The following is a 15203-nucleotide window of genomic DNA, read 5'->3' as shown; positions in this document are numbered from 1 at the left end:
AATATATTGTAAAAATGTTGAAAAATATATGTTTAAAATGGTTATGTTATTGACATTAACTTTGACATAATATTTTGAACAATATTATTCATTGACATCAACCCACCTTCCTCATTAATAAAATTAAATATAATTATCTATTTAATATTATTTTTAACAATTGTTATGATTGATTAATTTAAATTTTACTTATGCGATTATTTTTTAATTTCAATAATGATGTTTATTTAAAATACAATTTATTTGTTGTTAACGTTATGTAATTTATAAATTGATGTTATTATCATATAAAATTATTGTTCTTTAGTTTTAAACCACTTATTATTATTAATAAGTTAAAGAAGACTTTTAAGAAACACTTAATATTACTATTAAAATGTGAAACATACACTAAATAGTAAACTGATAAGATAGACAATTTGCATTTCAAAAGAGACTTGCATGGATAATATGAGATATCCATGATTTTTATAATTTGATTTTAATATTTATAAGTATGGTTCATTAGTTTTAAAACCACTTATTATTATTAATAAACGAAAGAAAACTTTTAAAAGACATTTATTATTATAATTAAAATGTTAAATATATACTAAAATATAAAGTGATAAGATAGACAATTTGCATTTTAAAAAAGACTTATATAGATACTATGGATAATATTGCATATCCATGATTTTTAATTAATTAGTACTTTGAAGCAACACAAACATACAAACATATATACAATATTTAATTAAATATTATCTATATCACTTTCCATAACATATGATCGATAACATGAATCTAATCTAATTTACATTAAAGTTTCAACCAAAACATACAATGATTGTCTTAAAAAGAATATTTAAACCAAGAAAAAAAAAAGAATTAGTATATAACAAATTTACAAATTAAAAAGTTTAACATAATATCATGGCTCGAAAAATGGTCCAAAGCCCTCAAACCAACACAAATCCTTTAAACTTGTTTTCTTTGTGAATTTTCTATGTGATTTGTATTTGTGTGTCTACTCAAAGAGAATGACATTTTTATAGTAGGCTATCTATTAATTGCTTATTAAACATATTATATAAGTTATAAAACCTTTCATGATGTGTGATTAATTACTTTGAAGGTGAAAATGTGTGGGGGTTTCAAATGCATGAGGTGCTTAGAAATTGGTGGGAGGGTTTCAAATGCATGATGTGATAGGAAAAGTGTCTCATATATATATATATATATATATATATATATATATATATATATATATATATATATATATATATATATATATATATATATATATATATATATATATATATATATCACAACATAAACAACATACATACATTACTCACTATTTGCAAATATGACATGAATTTGTATGCCAATGTGTTTGTGCACGGGTTGTGTTTTTAATTTTTGGGTCAAAAATCCCCAACCTTTATGAACGGGTTTAGCAACGAAACTTAAATTTTGAAAAATGAATGAGGGGCCACGAGAGAGGCTCGACACTTTTTCAGCATTAAGCCATATACTAAAATCCTATAAAAAATGTAACGTTTTAATATATTCTTTTTGTCTTTTTATATTTATTAATAGTTACATATTTAGACAGATTCGATTTAGCAATTTGGCGATGACAGGAATATGTATTGATTACAGAAGACAAAAATGAGTGTTGGCCTTTATCTTAGCATCGAAGCAACGAAATTGTATGTCTGTGTGTGAACACTTTCACTTTCATGGGAATCTTTATACTTAACTCCTTTCAAATTTAAGTAATATGATTTGCGCCCTCTACAACAAAAGTTTTATAAAACTAACCCTTTTGGTATACAACTAACTATATTTACAATAATCTTCATTTGCTTGTTACAATGGAGTGACACCCTAGGTTGCTAGAAACTTATTTGAAGCTGGATTTTAGTTCGAAAATGGATTTTGCATTAATGCATATATTGTTGGAAGATACGTGTAGGGTGATGACGGAGAACCGGATTCCTAATGGATCATGTAAGTTTATTTTCTAAACTGATATTTCTATCATATGCCTAGGTTATAGGAAATCCAGTTTAGGATAATCCAAAAGGATACTTGTGTATCTAGGCACAGAAATACAAGGCAAATCGTCAGAGTTTTTGTTTTCGTTTAGAAGTAGAAGAGCCGAGAAAATGGTTCTGTGTACGGCTAAAAGGAAGAGTCGTATATATACATGACAGATTAGAGTTTAATCTTTTAAATTAGTTAGTAGAATCTTGAATTTAATAGTTTAATCAGTGGTTTCCAAAACTGACGAGTTTTGTCAATTTTACCATAATCACCTACTAGAATTAGTTAGGGACCACCGCTAGGGCTCTGCCCCTTAGATCCCGCTAGCGGCACCGACCATAGGACATGTAAGGGGGCACGACCCCTTTGCAGTGGCGGACCTTAGTTGTAATGCCCGTAGATCCGGGCTAGTCAATTTAGAGACGATAAGCATCAAAAATGACTTTTTGATGGAAGATTATTTAGAAGGATTAATCTTAACCAAGTTGTAGTATATGTCACCAGGTTTCCGAAAATATAAAGAACGCCGAAATCCGAGTTATAACGAAGAAGTTATGACCTGTCGAAGTTTCGCGACAGAACCGACACGACACAGCGCGACGTAAATAGTGAATTTACGATAGAGCGATATTTGGATTTAGCGATCTAAACGAGAGTCGTAGAATACGTTAAACCGAGAGCGTGCATAAAAAGAACGTCTAAATCTGACTTCGTATGAGGAAGTTATGATTTTTCGAAGTTTCGACTTAGCGGTATGCAGCCCGAATACTCGAAATAGAGATCGAGTGATATTTAGCCAAAACTTTCTAAATGAGAATCAAAGATCTCATCGATAGTAGTCCAACGGTAAAAAGACAGACGAAAACGGACGTCAGACGAAGAAGTTATGGATTTCTAACGGAGTTTTCCTGTCCCGGCCTACTAAAAATAATATAATAAAAATATAATAAAAATAAAGTCAAAATTAGCCGACGAAGTCTAAACGAGAGTTGTAGAGCATAATCTCACCTACGCGTGGATATAAAGAACGTCGAAAACGGAGTTCGTATGCGAAAGTTATGAATTTCTGAAGTTCGGGGCGCGAAACCCCAAAACTGTCAGAGTTCACGACATGAATACAGTGTTCACAACGTGAACTCAGTATTTATGACTTCTGCAGCCTGACAGACGCAACCTGTGATGACGCATGCAGTGACGACTAAGTTCACGATGTGAAAACTTAACATTCACGACGTGAGAGCTGAAAAATGACCCTATAAATAGAAATCGAGGGTCAGCCGATTTTGGTTGCTCTATCTCTTCTCTCTCATTCCCGATACTCTCTCTAAACCCTCTTTTAACCCCCCCGAAGCCCCGGTATCATCCCGAGACACGAAGCAAGTCCCGAAGCTCGAAGATCCCTAGAAGAAAAGAGTTTCTGAGCCGAAGCTCTGCCTGCGAGAAGCCCGGTGTGTGAAGATCTTCCAGTTTCACCGAAGAAGTACTACTCTTAGAGCCGTAGTGCTGTCCGATCATCTTCTGATCAAGTGAGTGTATAGTCCCTTTCACAAACACGATTTTAATACAAGTATTGTTTGAATGTATTAAGTATATGTTTTGTGTGAGTGTGTAGTTACTTTCTTCTAACACATATATATGAAGTGTTTGCCATGAAATACGTGCTATGTGTTATATATTGTTTGTCTATTTGAGATGGACGTGGAATTGATGTTTTATACAGGTGTTAAATGATTTAAACTATGTAAGTATTTATATCTACGAAAATGTTGGGTAGAACATGGGTAGATGGGATAGTTGGTGACTATGGAGTTAGCGCCTATTGTATAAACTTTGGTGACTATGGAGTTAGCGCCTATTGTATAAACCTTGGTGACTATGAAGTTAGCGCCTATTGTATAAGCCTTGGTGACTCTGGAGTTAGCGCCTATTGTATAAGCCTTGGTGACTATGGAGTTAGCGCCTATTGTATAAACCTTGGTGACTATGGAGTTAGCGCCTATTGAGTAAACCCTGGCGACGATGTGACTTCGTGCCTATACCTCAGGTCAATCCTTAACAATGCAGGATAGATGATTCTTAGGGTAGATCCTTAAGATAAATGGAGATAATGGGGATGGGTAATTGAGTTGATTGTTTGATGATTAAATATAATAAATATATTATTGTGGGTTGAAAACCCTATATGCTCACCAGGCTCCCAAGCCTGACCCACTCAGTTTTCTCTGTATCACAGGTATCGATGCGAAGACCCATTTCACTGAGAGATTATAAGAGATGTAAATCACTAGTGTAAATAAATGTATGATATGTTTATGCTTATGTGTCTGTATCGGAACATGACATCCCGAGGTTTTATTATTAAATAAAAATACATTCTCTTTGAAAAATGTTTTGATAAGTTATTATCATATCTTGTTTTGGGAACAAATTCCGCAACCGTTTTCTTTAAACGATTTCTCTGATTTATAAAACAAAGCATAAACAAATCGGTTTTTTCTGGCCGTGAAATTGGGGAGGTCACATTAGTGGAGCCCGGGGGATCCCGGGCCACTGCTCCGATTCCAGCACGTAGTGTAAAAAAATTTATGTTTTTTTTATTATGTGCACCGACTTAAAATACGAGTGCCACTACTAATTTAGATTTATTCGGAAAAAAAAATTTAGTGTCACCCCTACTAAAATGTTCTGCGTCCGCCACTGCCCCTTTGACCCCTGTCTTTCTATCGTGCCGACTTTTAATTCGATCTTATATATATGTATACACTACATATTCCCCAAACAATAATATAGAGTACAAACAATAAGTCTTTTAGTTCACATGTCCGTTTTAATTACACAAAATATCAGATGATACTAAAATCACCAATGATTATCATAAACATGTTCAAATACATTATATATCAAAACTATACATATATTGTCAAATATTTCTAATATTATCAAGAATGTACGTCAACATATTTTTTATTTGGTTAAAAGATTAAAGGAGTATATACTTGGGTCGAACTATATTGAATCTTGTGCATCATTGTTTATTGGCACACTAACAAATTTAAATGCTTTGTTATAATCATGCTATTCATTCCATGATTTTTAACCTTCTTAAATAAGTTAGGCTAAACACATTAATAGTAAATGACACGCTGAACACATTGTTCTGATGATTTGTGATTTGAGAGAGAGTTCAAATTAATTTATTGTTATCTTGGTTAATTATCGACAATTTATTATAAATTAAACAATTCAAATTGCATTATCTTTACATACACATTGGACTTATTAGATATGTATTAATTAAGAATAAACAACAATTATATTATATCAAACAGTTTTATTTCCCACCTAAACTAAAACTTATGTCCATCATTTCTTGTCATTGTCCTCAAAGTATGTGGACTGATCAACATACGAATTTAAACTTAAAAGTTAAAGAGACATTTTACCAACCCATAAACTTTGTAGGGACCAGAATTAAATTTATCACCAAAATGAAGGATTTAAGTCCCTTTCATGAAAACGTATTCGCGTTCTCTATCACCGCCGAGTCTTCATCTCTTTCTTCCACGTCTACGCGTTTTTGTGTCATCATTTGCTTCTTTGCTCAACTACACCCATTATCTTTTACTATTTTTCCTTTCTTAATAACATAGTAAGACCCATTAAAAACATTTGATTATTCAAACTACATTCATTGACTATTTCATCAAACTTCGACACACGCTTCCTAGAAATTTCCTCGATCTTCCTATATAACAATATATGTTTCAGCTACTCTTTACTTCACTCCACACTCAAAAACTTCATCTGGGTTTCAATTAATTAGTAAAAAGAACTCGAATTTACAATCTTATTTCACTTGGGTTTTAAGAAAGTTGCCGTCTTTAAGCATGGAGAACAACAATCAATCATCTTTCTGGCAATTCAGCGACCAGCTTCGTGTTCAGAACAATAATCTTTCAAATCTCTCTCTTAACGATTCCATTTGGAGCAACTCATATGTGTCAAAACGGCCAGAAAAAGATCGCCGGAATTTCGACATCCGGGTTGGTGGGGATGTCATAAACCCCAGCACCGTTGCCAGCGGCAACAATTCCGGTCCATCAAATTCAAACTTCAACGGGTTCAACTTTAATTTGAAGATCGGATCCTCCGGTAGCATTGGATCAACCAATCAGAACCCAGTTGGTGATTTTGGGATCAATGGTGGGTTCAATAAAGGAATTTATTCGAAACCCAGTTTAAATCTTAACCAGAATTTTAATCAGAACAGTAGCAGCAGTAAAGTTGTGAATGGGAAAAGTGAAGGTGGGGATGATTATAAACAGAGTTATGGGAGTAAGCACTGGAAGAACAAAAAGAATCATGGTAACAACAAAAGCAGCGTCAATAACAACAGTGACAAAGATGGAGCTAAGAACAATGTAGATAAGAGGTTCAAGACTCTGCCACCGTCGGAATCTTTGCCGAAAAATGAAACAGTCGGCGGTTACATTTTTGTCTGCAACAACGACACCATGCAAGAGAATCTCAAGAGGCAGCTATTTGGTACGCTTCCTCAATTAATGTTTTTGTGTGTCTAACTTTTTGTTTTCTTTGTTCAATATTTCAAAGAATCATATTAATGTTGGTTGAATATTTCGTTAAATATACTCGCAAATGATACGTATGAAGTCTAATTTGCGCGTTTCTGATTGTCATGGCAGGTCTACCACCTCGTTATCGCGATTCAGTGAGGCAAATCACACCTGGTTTACCTCTTTTCTTGTACAATTATTCCACCCACCAACTTCATGGAGTTTTCGAGGTATGCATATATATAGTCGTTCTTTTCAAAACCTGAATCATGTTTTTGATAAAGAGCAAACGCCCATTTTCGCTGAATGCCCCTGATTTGAATCTAATTATGCAGGCTGCAAGCTTTGGAGGTACGAACATTGACCCATCTGCCTGGGAGGATAAGAAAAACGAAGGTGAATCTCGTTTTCCTGCTCAGGTAATTATTCTTTGCTTCTTGTAGATGACTTTATCTAAAATTAACGCATGAAAACTTCTAATTTACTTTTGGAGGTTGTATTTGGCCATATATAAAATAGGTGCGAGTCATGACAAGGAACGTTTACGAGCCATTAGAGGAGGACTCTTTCAGGCCGATACTTCACCATTATGATGGCCCTAAATTCCGCCTTGAACTCAACATTCCCGAGGTAAAATTTTGATCGTTATCTAGTCGATAACACCAAAATATCATGTATTTCAAGTTTCAACACGAGACCTTACTATGAGAATGTTTTTTCTTTTGTTGGGAACACTTGCAGGCTATCTCGCTCTTGGACATATTCGAAGACAAGAAAAACTGAAGGGTGTGGGGGCGTGGAGGTTTCTTGGCCACAGATGGAAAACATATACTCGTAAGTAGAAGAAATGAAAGGAAGTTTTTTTCTTTGGTGTACTTGTCACTGATGTGTATAAGTTGAATAGATTTTGGAGAAAAAAAAGAAGAGAAGTGTAGAACTCTACCTACGTATCGATATATTTGGTTATATTGATCTAAAAACGAAGAAAACTTAAATTACGTTGTCAACATGTTATACAAAGGTTAGCGGTTTTGAGGCTAACAATACGTTGTTGAAAGTCTTATGTATCCCAAGAGTAGAAAGGCTGCTATAGAAAATGAGTAAATTACACGTTTGGTTCCTACGTTTTACGCTAATATACAATTTTAATATAACTTTTTAACGTTCGACATAACGCATCCTTGTGATTTCCAAAAGTTGCACCCATGTGTCCTTTAGCCGGTTACCGTTATTTCTCCTTTGTTAAATGCTTCTAAATGACCATATTACCCCTAGTTTTTTCTTTTTTGTTATGTTTTGTCATTTAACATTTTAACATGGACACCATTACCGCCACCATTAAACCTAGATTGAAACAACTACTCCTCCATTTCTTTAACAAAACAGTTTGTCATCCTCACTACCAAATATGTTTTGCAGAAACAATAAATGGACATTCCATTTTTAATTCCTTTATAACTTCAAGAAAAATCCAATTTCCTCGAAGCTTACATACATCACTAGTTGCCCCTAGTATCGAGTGACCCTTAGATTGTTGAATAAAACCTTTAATTCATCGTTGATATTAGGGAAGAAAAATAAACGTTCGTCAGAACCATCATTGTGATCAAATATAACACCTTCCCACAATGCATCTGCATGAAATGCATCCATACTTTGTCCATAATAGTGATTTTGTCACATATGAAGTGGAGGTTTACAGGTATTATCTTGCCACGATAATTAGGGAATCATATGGTCGCCAGTTGGTTGGAATGTTCTCATCAACTGCAAATAAAACTTGGATGAACTCAATAACTTAACATTCCCATTTTGGCCAATTGATACTTTTTTGTATTTTTAGTCTAAAGACACTACTAGAAACAGGGTTTCAGAGACGGACGAATCCGTCGCTATTCCGTCGCTAAAGGATGTTTCCGACGGATCAGCGACAAACATACTCCATAGCCAATTAAAGTGTGGCTAATGACTTAACGACAGATTTAGCAACGGATTAATTTTGTCTTGCGACGACCTTAGCGGCGGAATATCCATCGCAAATTCGTCACTTAATACATTTACTTAATAACATTGTTCGTCCCTGATCCCTAGTAAAACTCTATCTCTGTTTTTTTATATTCCGTCGTTAATCCGTCGCAAATTTAAGATTTTGTTTTTTTCTTTCTGTAGCAGATCCCTCGCAAATATGTAATATCAAACTTTTTTTTTATTTGTATTATGAATTTAAAAACAATAAATACCAAAAACATAAAATAATTATACAATTCCAAACCAAACATTAACATTTAAATACCAAAAGCATCAAATAAATATACAATCCAAAACCGAACATTAATATTAAAATACCAAAGTTAAGTATTGATTGATATTTGATTTCAACCTATAATGTACGATAATTCTAAATTTCCTCTCATATTTTGCATTTTCGCATAAATCTTCTCCATTGCTTCATATCTTGCATCGGAAAGAAGGATCGGAATGGAATTGGATTCCGATTCTGGTTAAATCCCATTGAATTAGACGAACCAAGTACCACTCACTTTTTCCTGCAATGGAAGGAGACTTGGTCATTGTTGGAAGCATTTGTTGCAAGCAAAGCCTTTCTGTTGCTGAAAGGAGATTAGTGTCTACTCATTTGAAACTAAATGATGGACTTGAATGGAATTGAATTCCGACTCCGACCAAATAGTAATTGGTAATACATGTTGGTGGAAGAAAATACCGTGTTTAGGAACTGATGTTCAGAAATTGTCTTCTCTTTTGGGATTTGATTCTTTGAACATTTGTGTTAACCATTATGGAGCATCTACCACAACAAAATTAACTGCACATTTAGCATTTATAAAAATGGATGTAAGATTTTTAATTAGGAAATATGCTAAGCTTCAAATCAAAATTGAAATGTAAAATGTAAGAAGCTTACAGTGTTAACGTGTGCCTTTTTATTCATAATAAGAGTGAATCTAGTTTAGTGGTTTTGCTAACATGTGCCATTATAACTCATGTACTTCTGCATTACAAATAGTGATTAGTTAAGAGTGGTGATGATATTAAATAAATGACAAGATAATTAACTAAACCTCTACCTGGTGTCATGTCTTCTGTAAAAGTTTGGTCCAAGAGGGTACTTAATTAATTGACTCCGTAAGTCCCACAAACCTGAGAATAAATTATAAATATCTACATATATTATAATTTGTTAATTATAAGTTCCATTAAACTAAAAAAGTATTAACCTCAAGTCCTTAACTTCAGGCAATTATAAATCATGTTTTCTAGAATATTGCATCTTTTAATCTAGTTGATGCAAATATTCCATGGACAAAAATAAATCTCATCTAGTTGCAGATGAAGAATTCATTAGAACATACATGATTATAAGACATGTAACATGATTTATGTTGCAATTCCATACATTTATTATGTCGCTTTATAGTTTAACAAAAACCATTTACAGTTTGACAGTCGTTATATTATGTTCAAACTAAATCACAACCACTCAACTCTATTTGTTCATAAAAGGTCATGCCAACACTACTAGAAAATAACAAATAGGAGACACCATATATAATACGGATATAACTAGTTCCGTATCCTAATGAGAAATAGGATACATGATATCAAATAACCGTATTCTATTAGGTGTATCCTATGTCAAATATAAATTACAAAGAAATAGGATACGAGAATAGTAGTAGATGTATTCTATTTAGTGTATTCTATTTAAGATATAGAATACACTAACAAAATCGGCCGTATTCTATTTGGTGTATTTTATTTGGTTTAGATTAAATCAAACGCCCTTTACCTAATAATTCGTATTTAATTCCTATTTATCTAAAAAATCTTATTTACTCAACCCATGTTTATCTAAAAATCTTACTTAATCCCTAGCCGTAACATTTTGTTTTCTTAAATCAAATCGACAACCTATTTGCTTAATTGAGAATCAAATCGACGACCTACTTGGTTAGTTGAGGTATGTTTTTTATTTTCCTTTAATAATCTTTATATAATCATTTATCACTCAAATTAGTTTTCTTTTAGTTAGTAATTGATATTATATTTTTGTTTGTTAATTTGATCGTAGTTTTTATATATTGGCCTAGATTTTAGGTTTTCCTCTAAAGATAATAGTTCAAGTTTCGAAATAATCCCAGATGTATATATGAAAATTGAAAAGATTAAACCATGGAATTGGTGTTGGCTTCTAATGACACAGGGGATATGATCTTTGATTTTAGGATGTTTGCTTTTGTAAAATTTTTATAAACAAAATTAAACTTACAAAAACTTAAAATTATCTACATTTAAAAGATGTATCCAATTAAAAGTAATAAAAAAACAATCTACAAAACTTAAAGATTAAAATGAAGTTTGAAAAATTATATTAAGCCAAGAAAAGAAGATAAAAACAAAATTTTGTTTGATTATGTACGTTTATGTTACTTTAATAAAAAGGATAATTTAAGATTTATATTGCTTATTAAATCATCGATTGAATTTGTGTCATGGAACTAATGCAATAAATATCTTATTTTTGTATTTACTATTAAACTTATGTGTAACAATTTTATAGGTTTTATGTATAAAAGTCTACTTATTTTGGCAAAAGTTTTAATAAATTCCTAAAAAAAAATTGAACAGAAAAATCCCGATTATTTAACATTTTCCTCAATTTAACCAAATTATATATATATATATATATATATATATATATATATATATATATATATATATATATATATATATATATATATATTTGAATAGGAAATGACAAATTATGTGATTTTCTAAAAATAATGAGATTTTTCTATTAAAAAACTTTTAGGACTTTATCAAAAAATTTCCCAAAATAATGAGACTTTTCCGCATAAAACTCATAATTTTATTTAACCTACAGTAGGTTAATTTTGATGAAAAACAGGCCGTTAGTAGAGTTTGAAATAAAAAAATGTTGAGCCTATAAATCGGATAAACTTAATTTAGAGTAAGTTACTTAATTTAAAGCAAAACTAAGTCGTTTTGGATGGTTCTATACCTAAGGTTAGATATGCACATTCACTTTTGTCGATTTTTTCCGAAATTGTCAATATCTTAATGTGTAATGTTGCCAACTTTTTCTTAAATAGTCAATATGTTAATATTTATTCTCTAGACAAATTATTCAAAAAGTGGTTTAGGAGTGTCTACCTGCACCACCTATATCCATCTATGTATATTTATTTACTAAATGTTGATTTTATAATTTATAGATGTACCATGAAACTTGGATGTATGAATTGCGACGTGCTAGCGATGGATATTTATATTACTTGAATATTTTTCTTAAAGTTGCTGATGATCATCGGGTGAAACAAGGAGAGACTCACATTTGGTGCTCTTGTAAAAAGTGTCATAATTGCAAAAAGTTTAGTGAATTAAACATACTACAAGAACATCTGATATGTTATGGGTTTATGAATGGCTATACACGTTGGACACGGCATGGTGAATCATTTGTTGATCGTAACATGGTTGATACTGAAAATAATGGTGATGATATTGATGATTCACAAAATGACAATTCTGATAAAGTGGATGACATGCTACATGATATGGAAGATAATATCCCTGATAAAGATTACGAAAAATTTCAACTGTTTGACGACGCTGAAAAACCATTGTATGTTGGTTGCACTAAATTTACCAAAATTTCTGCAGTGCTAAAATTGTTTAATTTAAAAGCAAGCAATGGTTGGAGTGATAAAAGTTTCACGGACTTGCTAGAGCTTCTACATGACATGCTCCCCGAAAATAATGAGTTGCCTATTTCATTATACCAAGCAAAAAAACTATTGTGTCCGATGGATTTAGAAGTCGAAAGAATACATGCATGTCCAAATGATTGTATGTTATATAGAAACGAGCATGCTAATCTACACGAATGTATCACATGCGGGGCGTCAAGATATATGAAAAAGAAACAAACAGAAGTAAACAGTGATGTGAGAAAGAACGGCCCCCCTGCAAAAGTGTTATGGTATTTTCCTGTCATACCAAGATTGAAACGATTATTTGCAAACGCCAAAGATGCGAAATTGTTACGTTGGCATGCCGATAAGCGTACGGTAGACGGAAAATTAAGGCATGTGGCTGATTCTCCTCAATGGGAGAATATTGATTTTGAATTTAAAGAATTTGGTGGTGAGATTAGAAATATTCGGTTTGGACTTAGTTCAGATGGAATCAATCCGTTTGGAAACATGAGTAGCAGTCATAGCACATGGCCAGTACTTCTATGCATTTATAATCTTCCACCTTGGTTATCCATGAAAAGAAAATACATCATGATGCCATTACTAATTCAAGGCCCAAAACAACCTGGTAATGACATTGATGTGTTTTTAGCTCCATTAATTGAGGAAATGAAATTACTATGGAAATTTGGTGTCAGAGTGTATGATGCGTTCGAGAAGGAGTATTTCCAACTACATGCCATGATATTTTGCACTATAAGTGATTTTCCAGCTTATGCAAATTTGTCTGGATATAGTACAAAAGGAAAGAAGGCATGTCCAGTTTGTGAAAAAGACACAGTGTTTTTATGGTTGGGAGAATGTAAGAAACATGTATATATGGGCCATCGACGCTTTCTTCCAAAGACCCATGTTTATCGTAAAAAGGGAGATTTGTTTGATGGTAAAACTGAAAAGCGAGACATGCCTGACCCAATGGACGGAAAAACTACATTTTCTCGAGTTCAGAATTTAGATATTCAGTTTGGAAAACGCAATAACAATAAGCAGCCAACTAATTGGAAAAAGAGGTCTATCTTTTGGGAATTACCATATTGGGAAAAGTTAGAGGTACGACATTGTCTTGATGTTATGCATATTGAGAAGAATGTTTGCGATGCCTTGATAGCTTTGTTGTTGGACATTTATAAGAAATCAAAGGATGGGATCAACGTTCGAAGGGACATGGTTACAATGGGAATACGACCACAACTTGCACCCATTGAAAAAGAAGGAAAGCGCACGTATCTACCACCAGCTTGTCATACTTTGTCTAAAGATGAGAAAACAAAATTTTGTAAATGTTTGCATGATGTGAAAGTGCCATCCAGCTATTCTTCAAACATTAGTAAGTTGGTGTCCATGAAAGACCTTAAATTAATGGGTATGAAGTCACATGATTTTCATGTTCTAATCACACATATGATTCCAATTGCAATTCGTGGAATACTGCCAGACGATGTCCGACACACAATTACAAAGTTATGCTTGTTTTTTAACATGATTCATTCAAAAGTTATTGACCCCGAAGTGTTAGATTCATGGCAACGCGATATTATCATCACTTTATGCCAACTTGAAATGTACTTTCCACCTTCATTTTTTGATGTCATGGTTCACCTTGTATCTCATATTGTAAGAGAAATAAAGGTTTGCGGTCCAGTATATCTACGATACATGTACCCATTTGAGAGATACATGGGTTTCTTAAAAGGGTATGTAAGAAATCGACATCGACCAGAGGGCAGTATTGTTAAAGGATATGCTTCAGAAGAGGTGATTGAATTTTGTACAAACTATCTAAAAGGTGTTCCCGCTATTGGGATGCCACAATCAAGACATGAAGGTAGACTTCAAGGGATTGGTGTTGTTGGATTGAAAGTGATCATACCTAATCGTGATGAATTCCACCTAGCACACTTTACAGTGTTACAACACATGACAGTTGTCGCTCCATACATAAATGAGCACATGTCAACATTACGATCTAGAAACGAAAAAAGGTCTGAAAAATGGTATGTTAAGGAGCAAATCAGAACATTTCCAACATGGTTGAAGGAAAAGATGAAAGAAAAGTTAGATAAAGAAAATCTTGATCCTTTGGTTAAACTATTAGCGTATGGTCCGCGAAATGTCGTGTCCACTTACCAGAGCTATGACATTAACGGATATACATTTTACACCGAAAAACAGCATCGAAAGAGTACACAACAAAATAGTGGTGTGACGTTAATAGCAACCTCGATTGGATACTCTAATGTGAATCACCAGGCACAAGCGATTATAGCCAAAGATTCATATTATGGTGTCATTCAAGAAATTTGGGAATTGAAATATGATTCATCAACTATAGTACCGCTCTTCAAGTGTAAGTGGGTCAAGAATAAAGGAGGTGTTAAAGTTGACGAAGACGGTTTCACACTTGTCGACCTTTCCACAGATGGCTATGTATCCGAGCCATTTATTCTAGCCAATCAAGCTAACCAGGTATTCTATGTTGAGGACCCCAAGAATTCTAGATGACACATTGTCCTGCAAGGTAAACGACGTATACTTGGTGTTGAAAATGTTGAGGACGAGGAAGAATACAACCAATTTGATGAGCTACCTCCATTTTCTATCGGCATCACATCCTCAGATGTCATTATCAATGATAGTGCTTATTTAAGGTCAGACCACAACGAAGGAGTTTATGTTGAATCTAAGAAGAGAAAAAGGTATAATGTCATTTATTTAATTAAAAAACCATAACAAAACAACTTGATTGTCATTTGAAACGAAATAGATTATGATATTATATACTTACTATTTTTTGTTT

The 15203-nt window shown here is 33.0% G+C and overlaps 2 protein-coding genes across 2 annotated transcripts; both read left to right on the top strand.

Moving 5' to 3' along the window:
• The first annotated feature begins 5624 nt into the window (after positions 1 to 5624).
• On the top strand, positions 5625 to 7731 carry LOC145165362 (DCD domain-containing protein NRP-B-like). The gene is made up of 5 exons (XM_079084094.1): positions 5625 to 6579; positions 6738 to 6838; positions 6944 to 7027; positions 7128 to 7238; positions 7350 to 7731. Exons 1-5 carry the CDS (start codon positions 5922 to 5924, stop codon positions 7389 to 7391), a joined length of 996 nt encoding a protein of 331 aa, XP_078940220.1. The 5' UTR covers positions 5625 to 5921; the 3' UTR covers positions 7392 to 7731.
• A 3068-nt stretch (positions 7732 to 10799) lies between these two features.
• Positions 10800 to 14908, top strand: LOC145163351 (uncharacterized). Its single transcript, XM_079082189.1, has 2 exons — positions 10800 to 10865; positions 11864 to 14908. The coding sequence occupies exons 1-2, from the start codon at positions 10800 to 10802 to the stop codon at positions 14906 to 14908; spliced, it is 3111 nt and encodes a 1036-aa protein (XP_078938315.1).
• The last annotated feature ends 295 nt before the right edge of the window (positions 14909 to 15203 follow it).

Source organism: Lactuca virosa, chromosome 3, assembly GCF_052849685.1.
Source record: "Lactuca virosa cultivar CGN04683 chromosome 3, Lactuca_virosa_CGN04683_v6, whole genome shotgun sequence".
NCBI lineage: Eukaryota > Viridiplantae > Streptophyta > Magnoliopsida > Asterales > Asteraceae > Lactuca > Lactuca virosa.
Note: the sequence above shows the minus strand (reverse complement) of the source record. Positions and strands in the feature narration are given on the sequence as shown.

What these genes read in the sequence shown, in the direction of transcription:
- LOC145165362 (XM_079084094.1), top strand. Translation starts at nt 5,922, where the DNA reads ATGGAGAACAACAATCAATCATCTTTCTGGCAATTCAGCGACCAGCTT. An exon ending in TCTCAAGAGGCAGCTATTTG is followed by an intron (nt 6,580 to 6,737) that starts GTACGCTTCCTC and finishes TTGTCATGGCAG; the next exon opens with GTCTACCACCTCGTTATCGC. An exon ending in TTGAACTCAACATTCCCGAG is followed by an intron (nt 7,239 to 7,349) that starts GTAAAATTTTGA and finishes GAACACTTGCAG; the next exon opens with GCTATCTCGCTCTTGGACAT.
- LOC145163351 (XM_079082189.1), top strand. Translation starts at nt 10,800, where the DNA reads ATGGAATTGGTGTTGGCTTCTAATGACACAGGGGATATGATCTTTGAT. An exon ending in ATTTTAGGATGTTTGCTTTT is followed by an intron (nt 10,866 to 11,863) that starts GTAAAATTTTTA and finishes TATAATTTATAG; the next exon opens with ATGTACCATGAAACTTGGAT.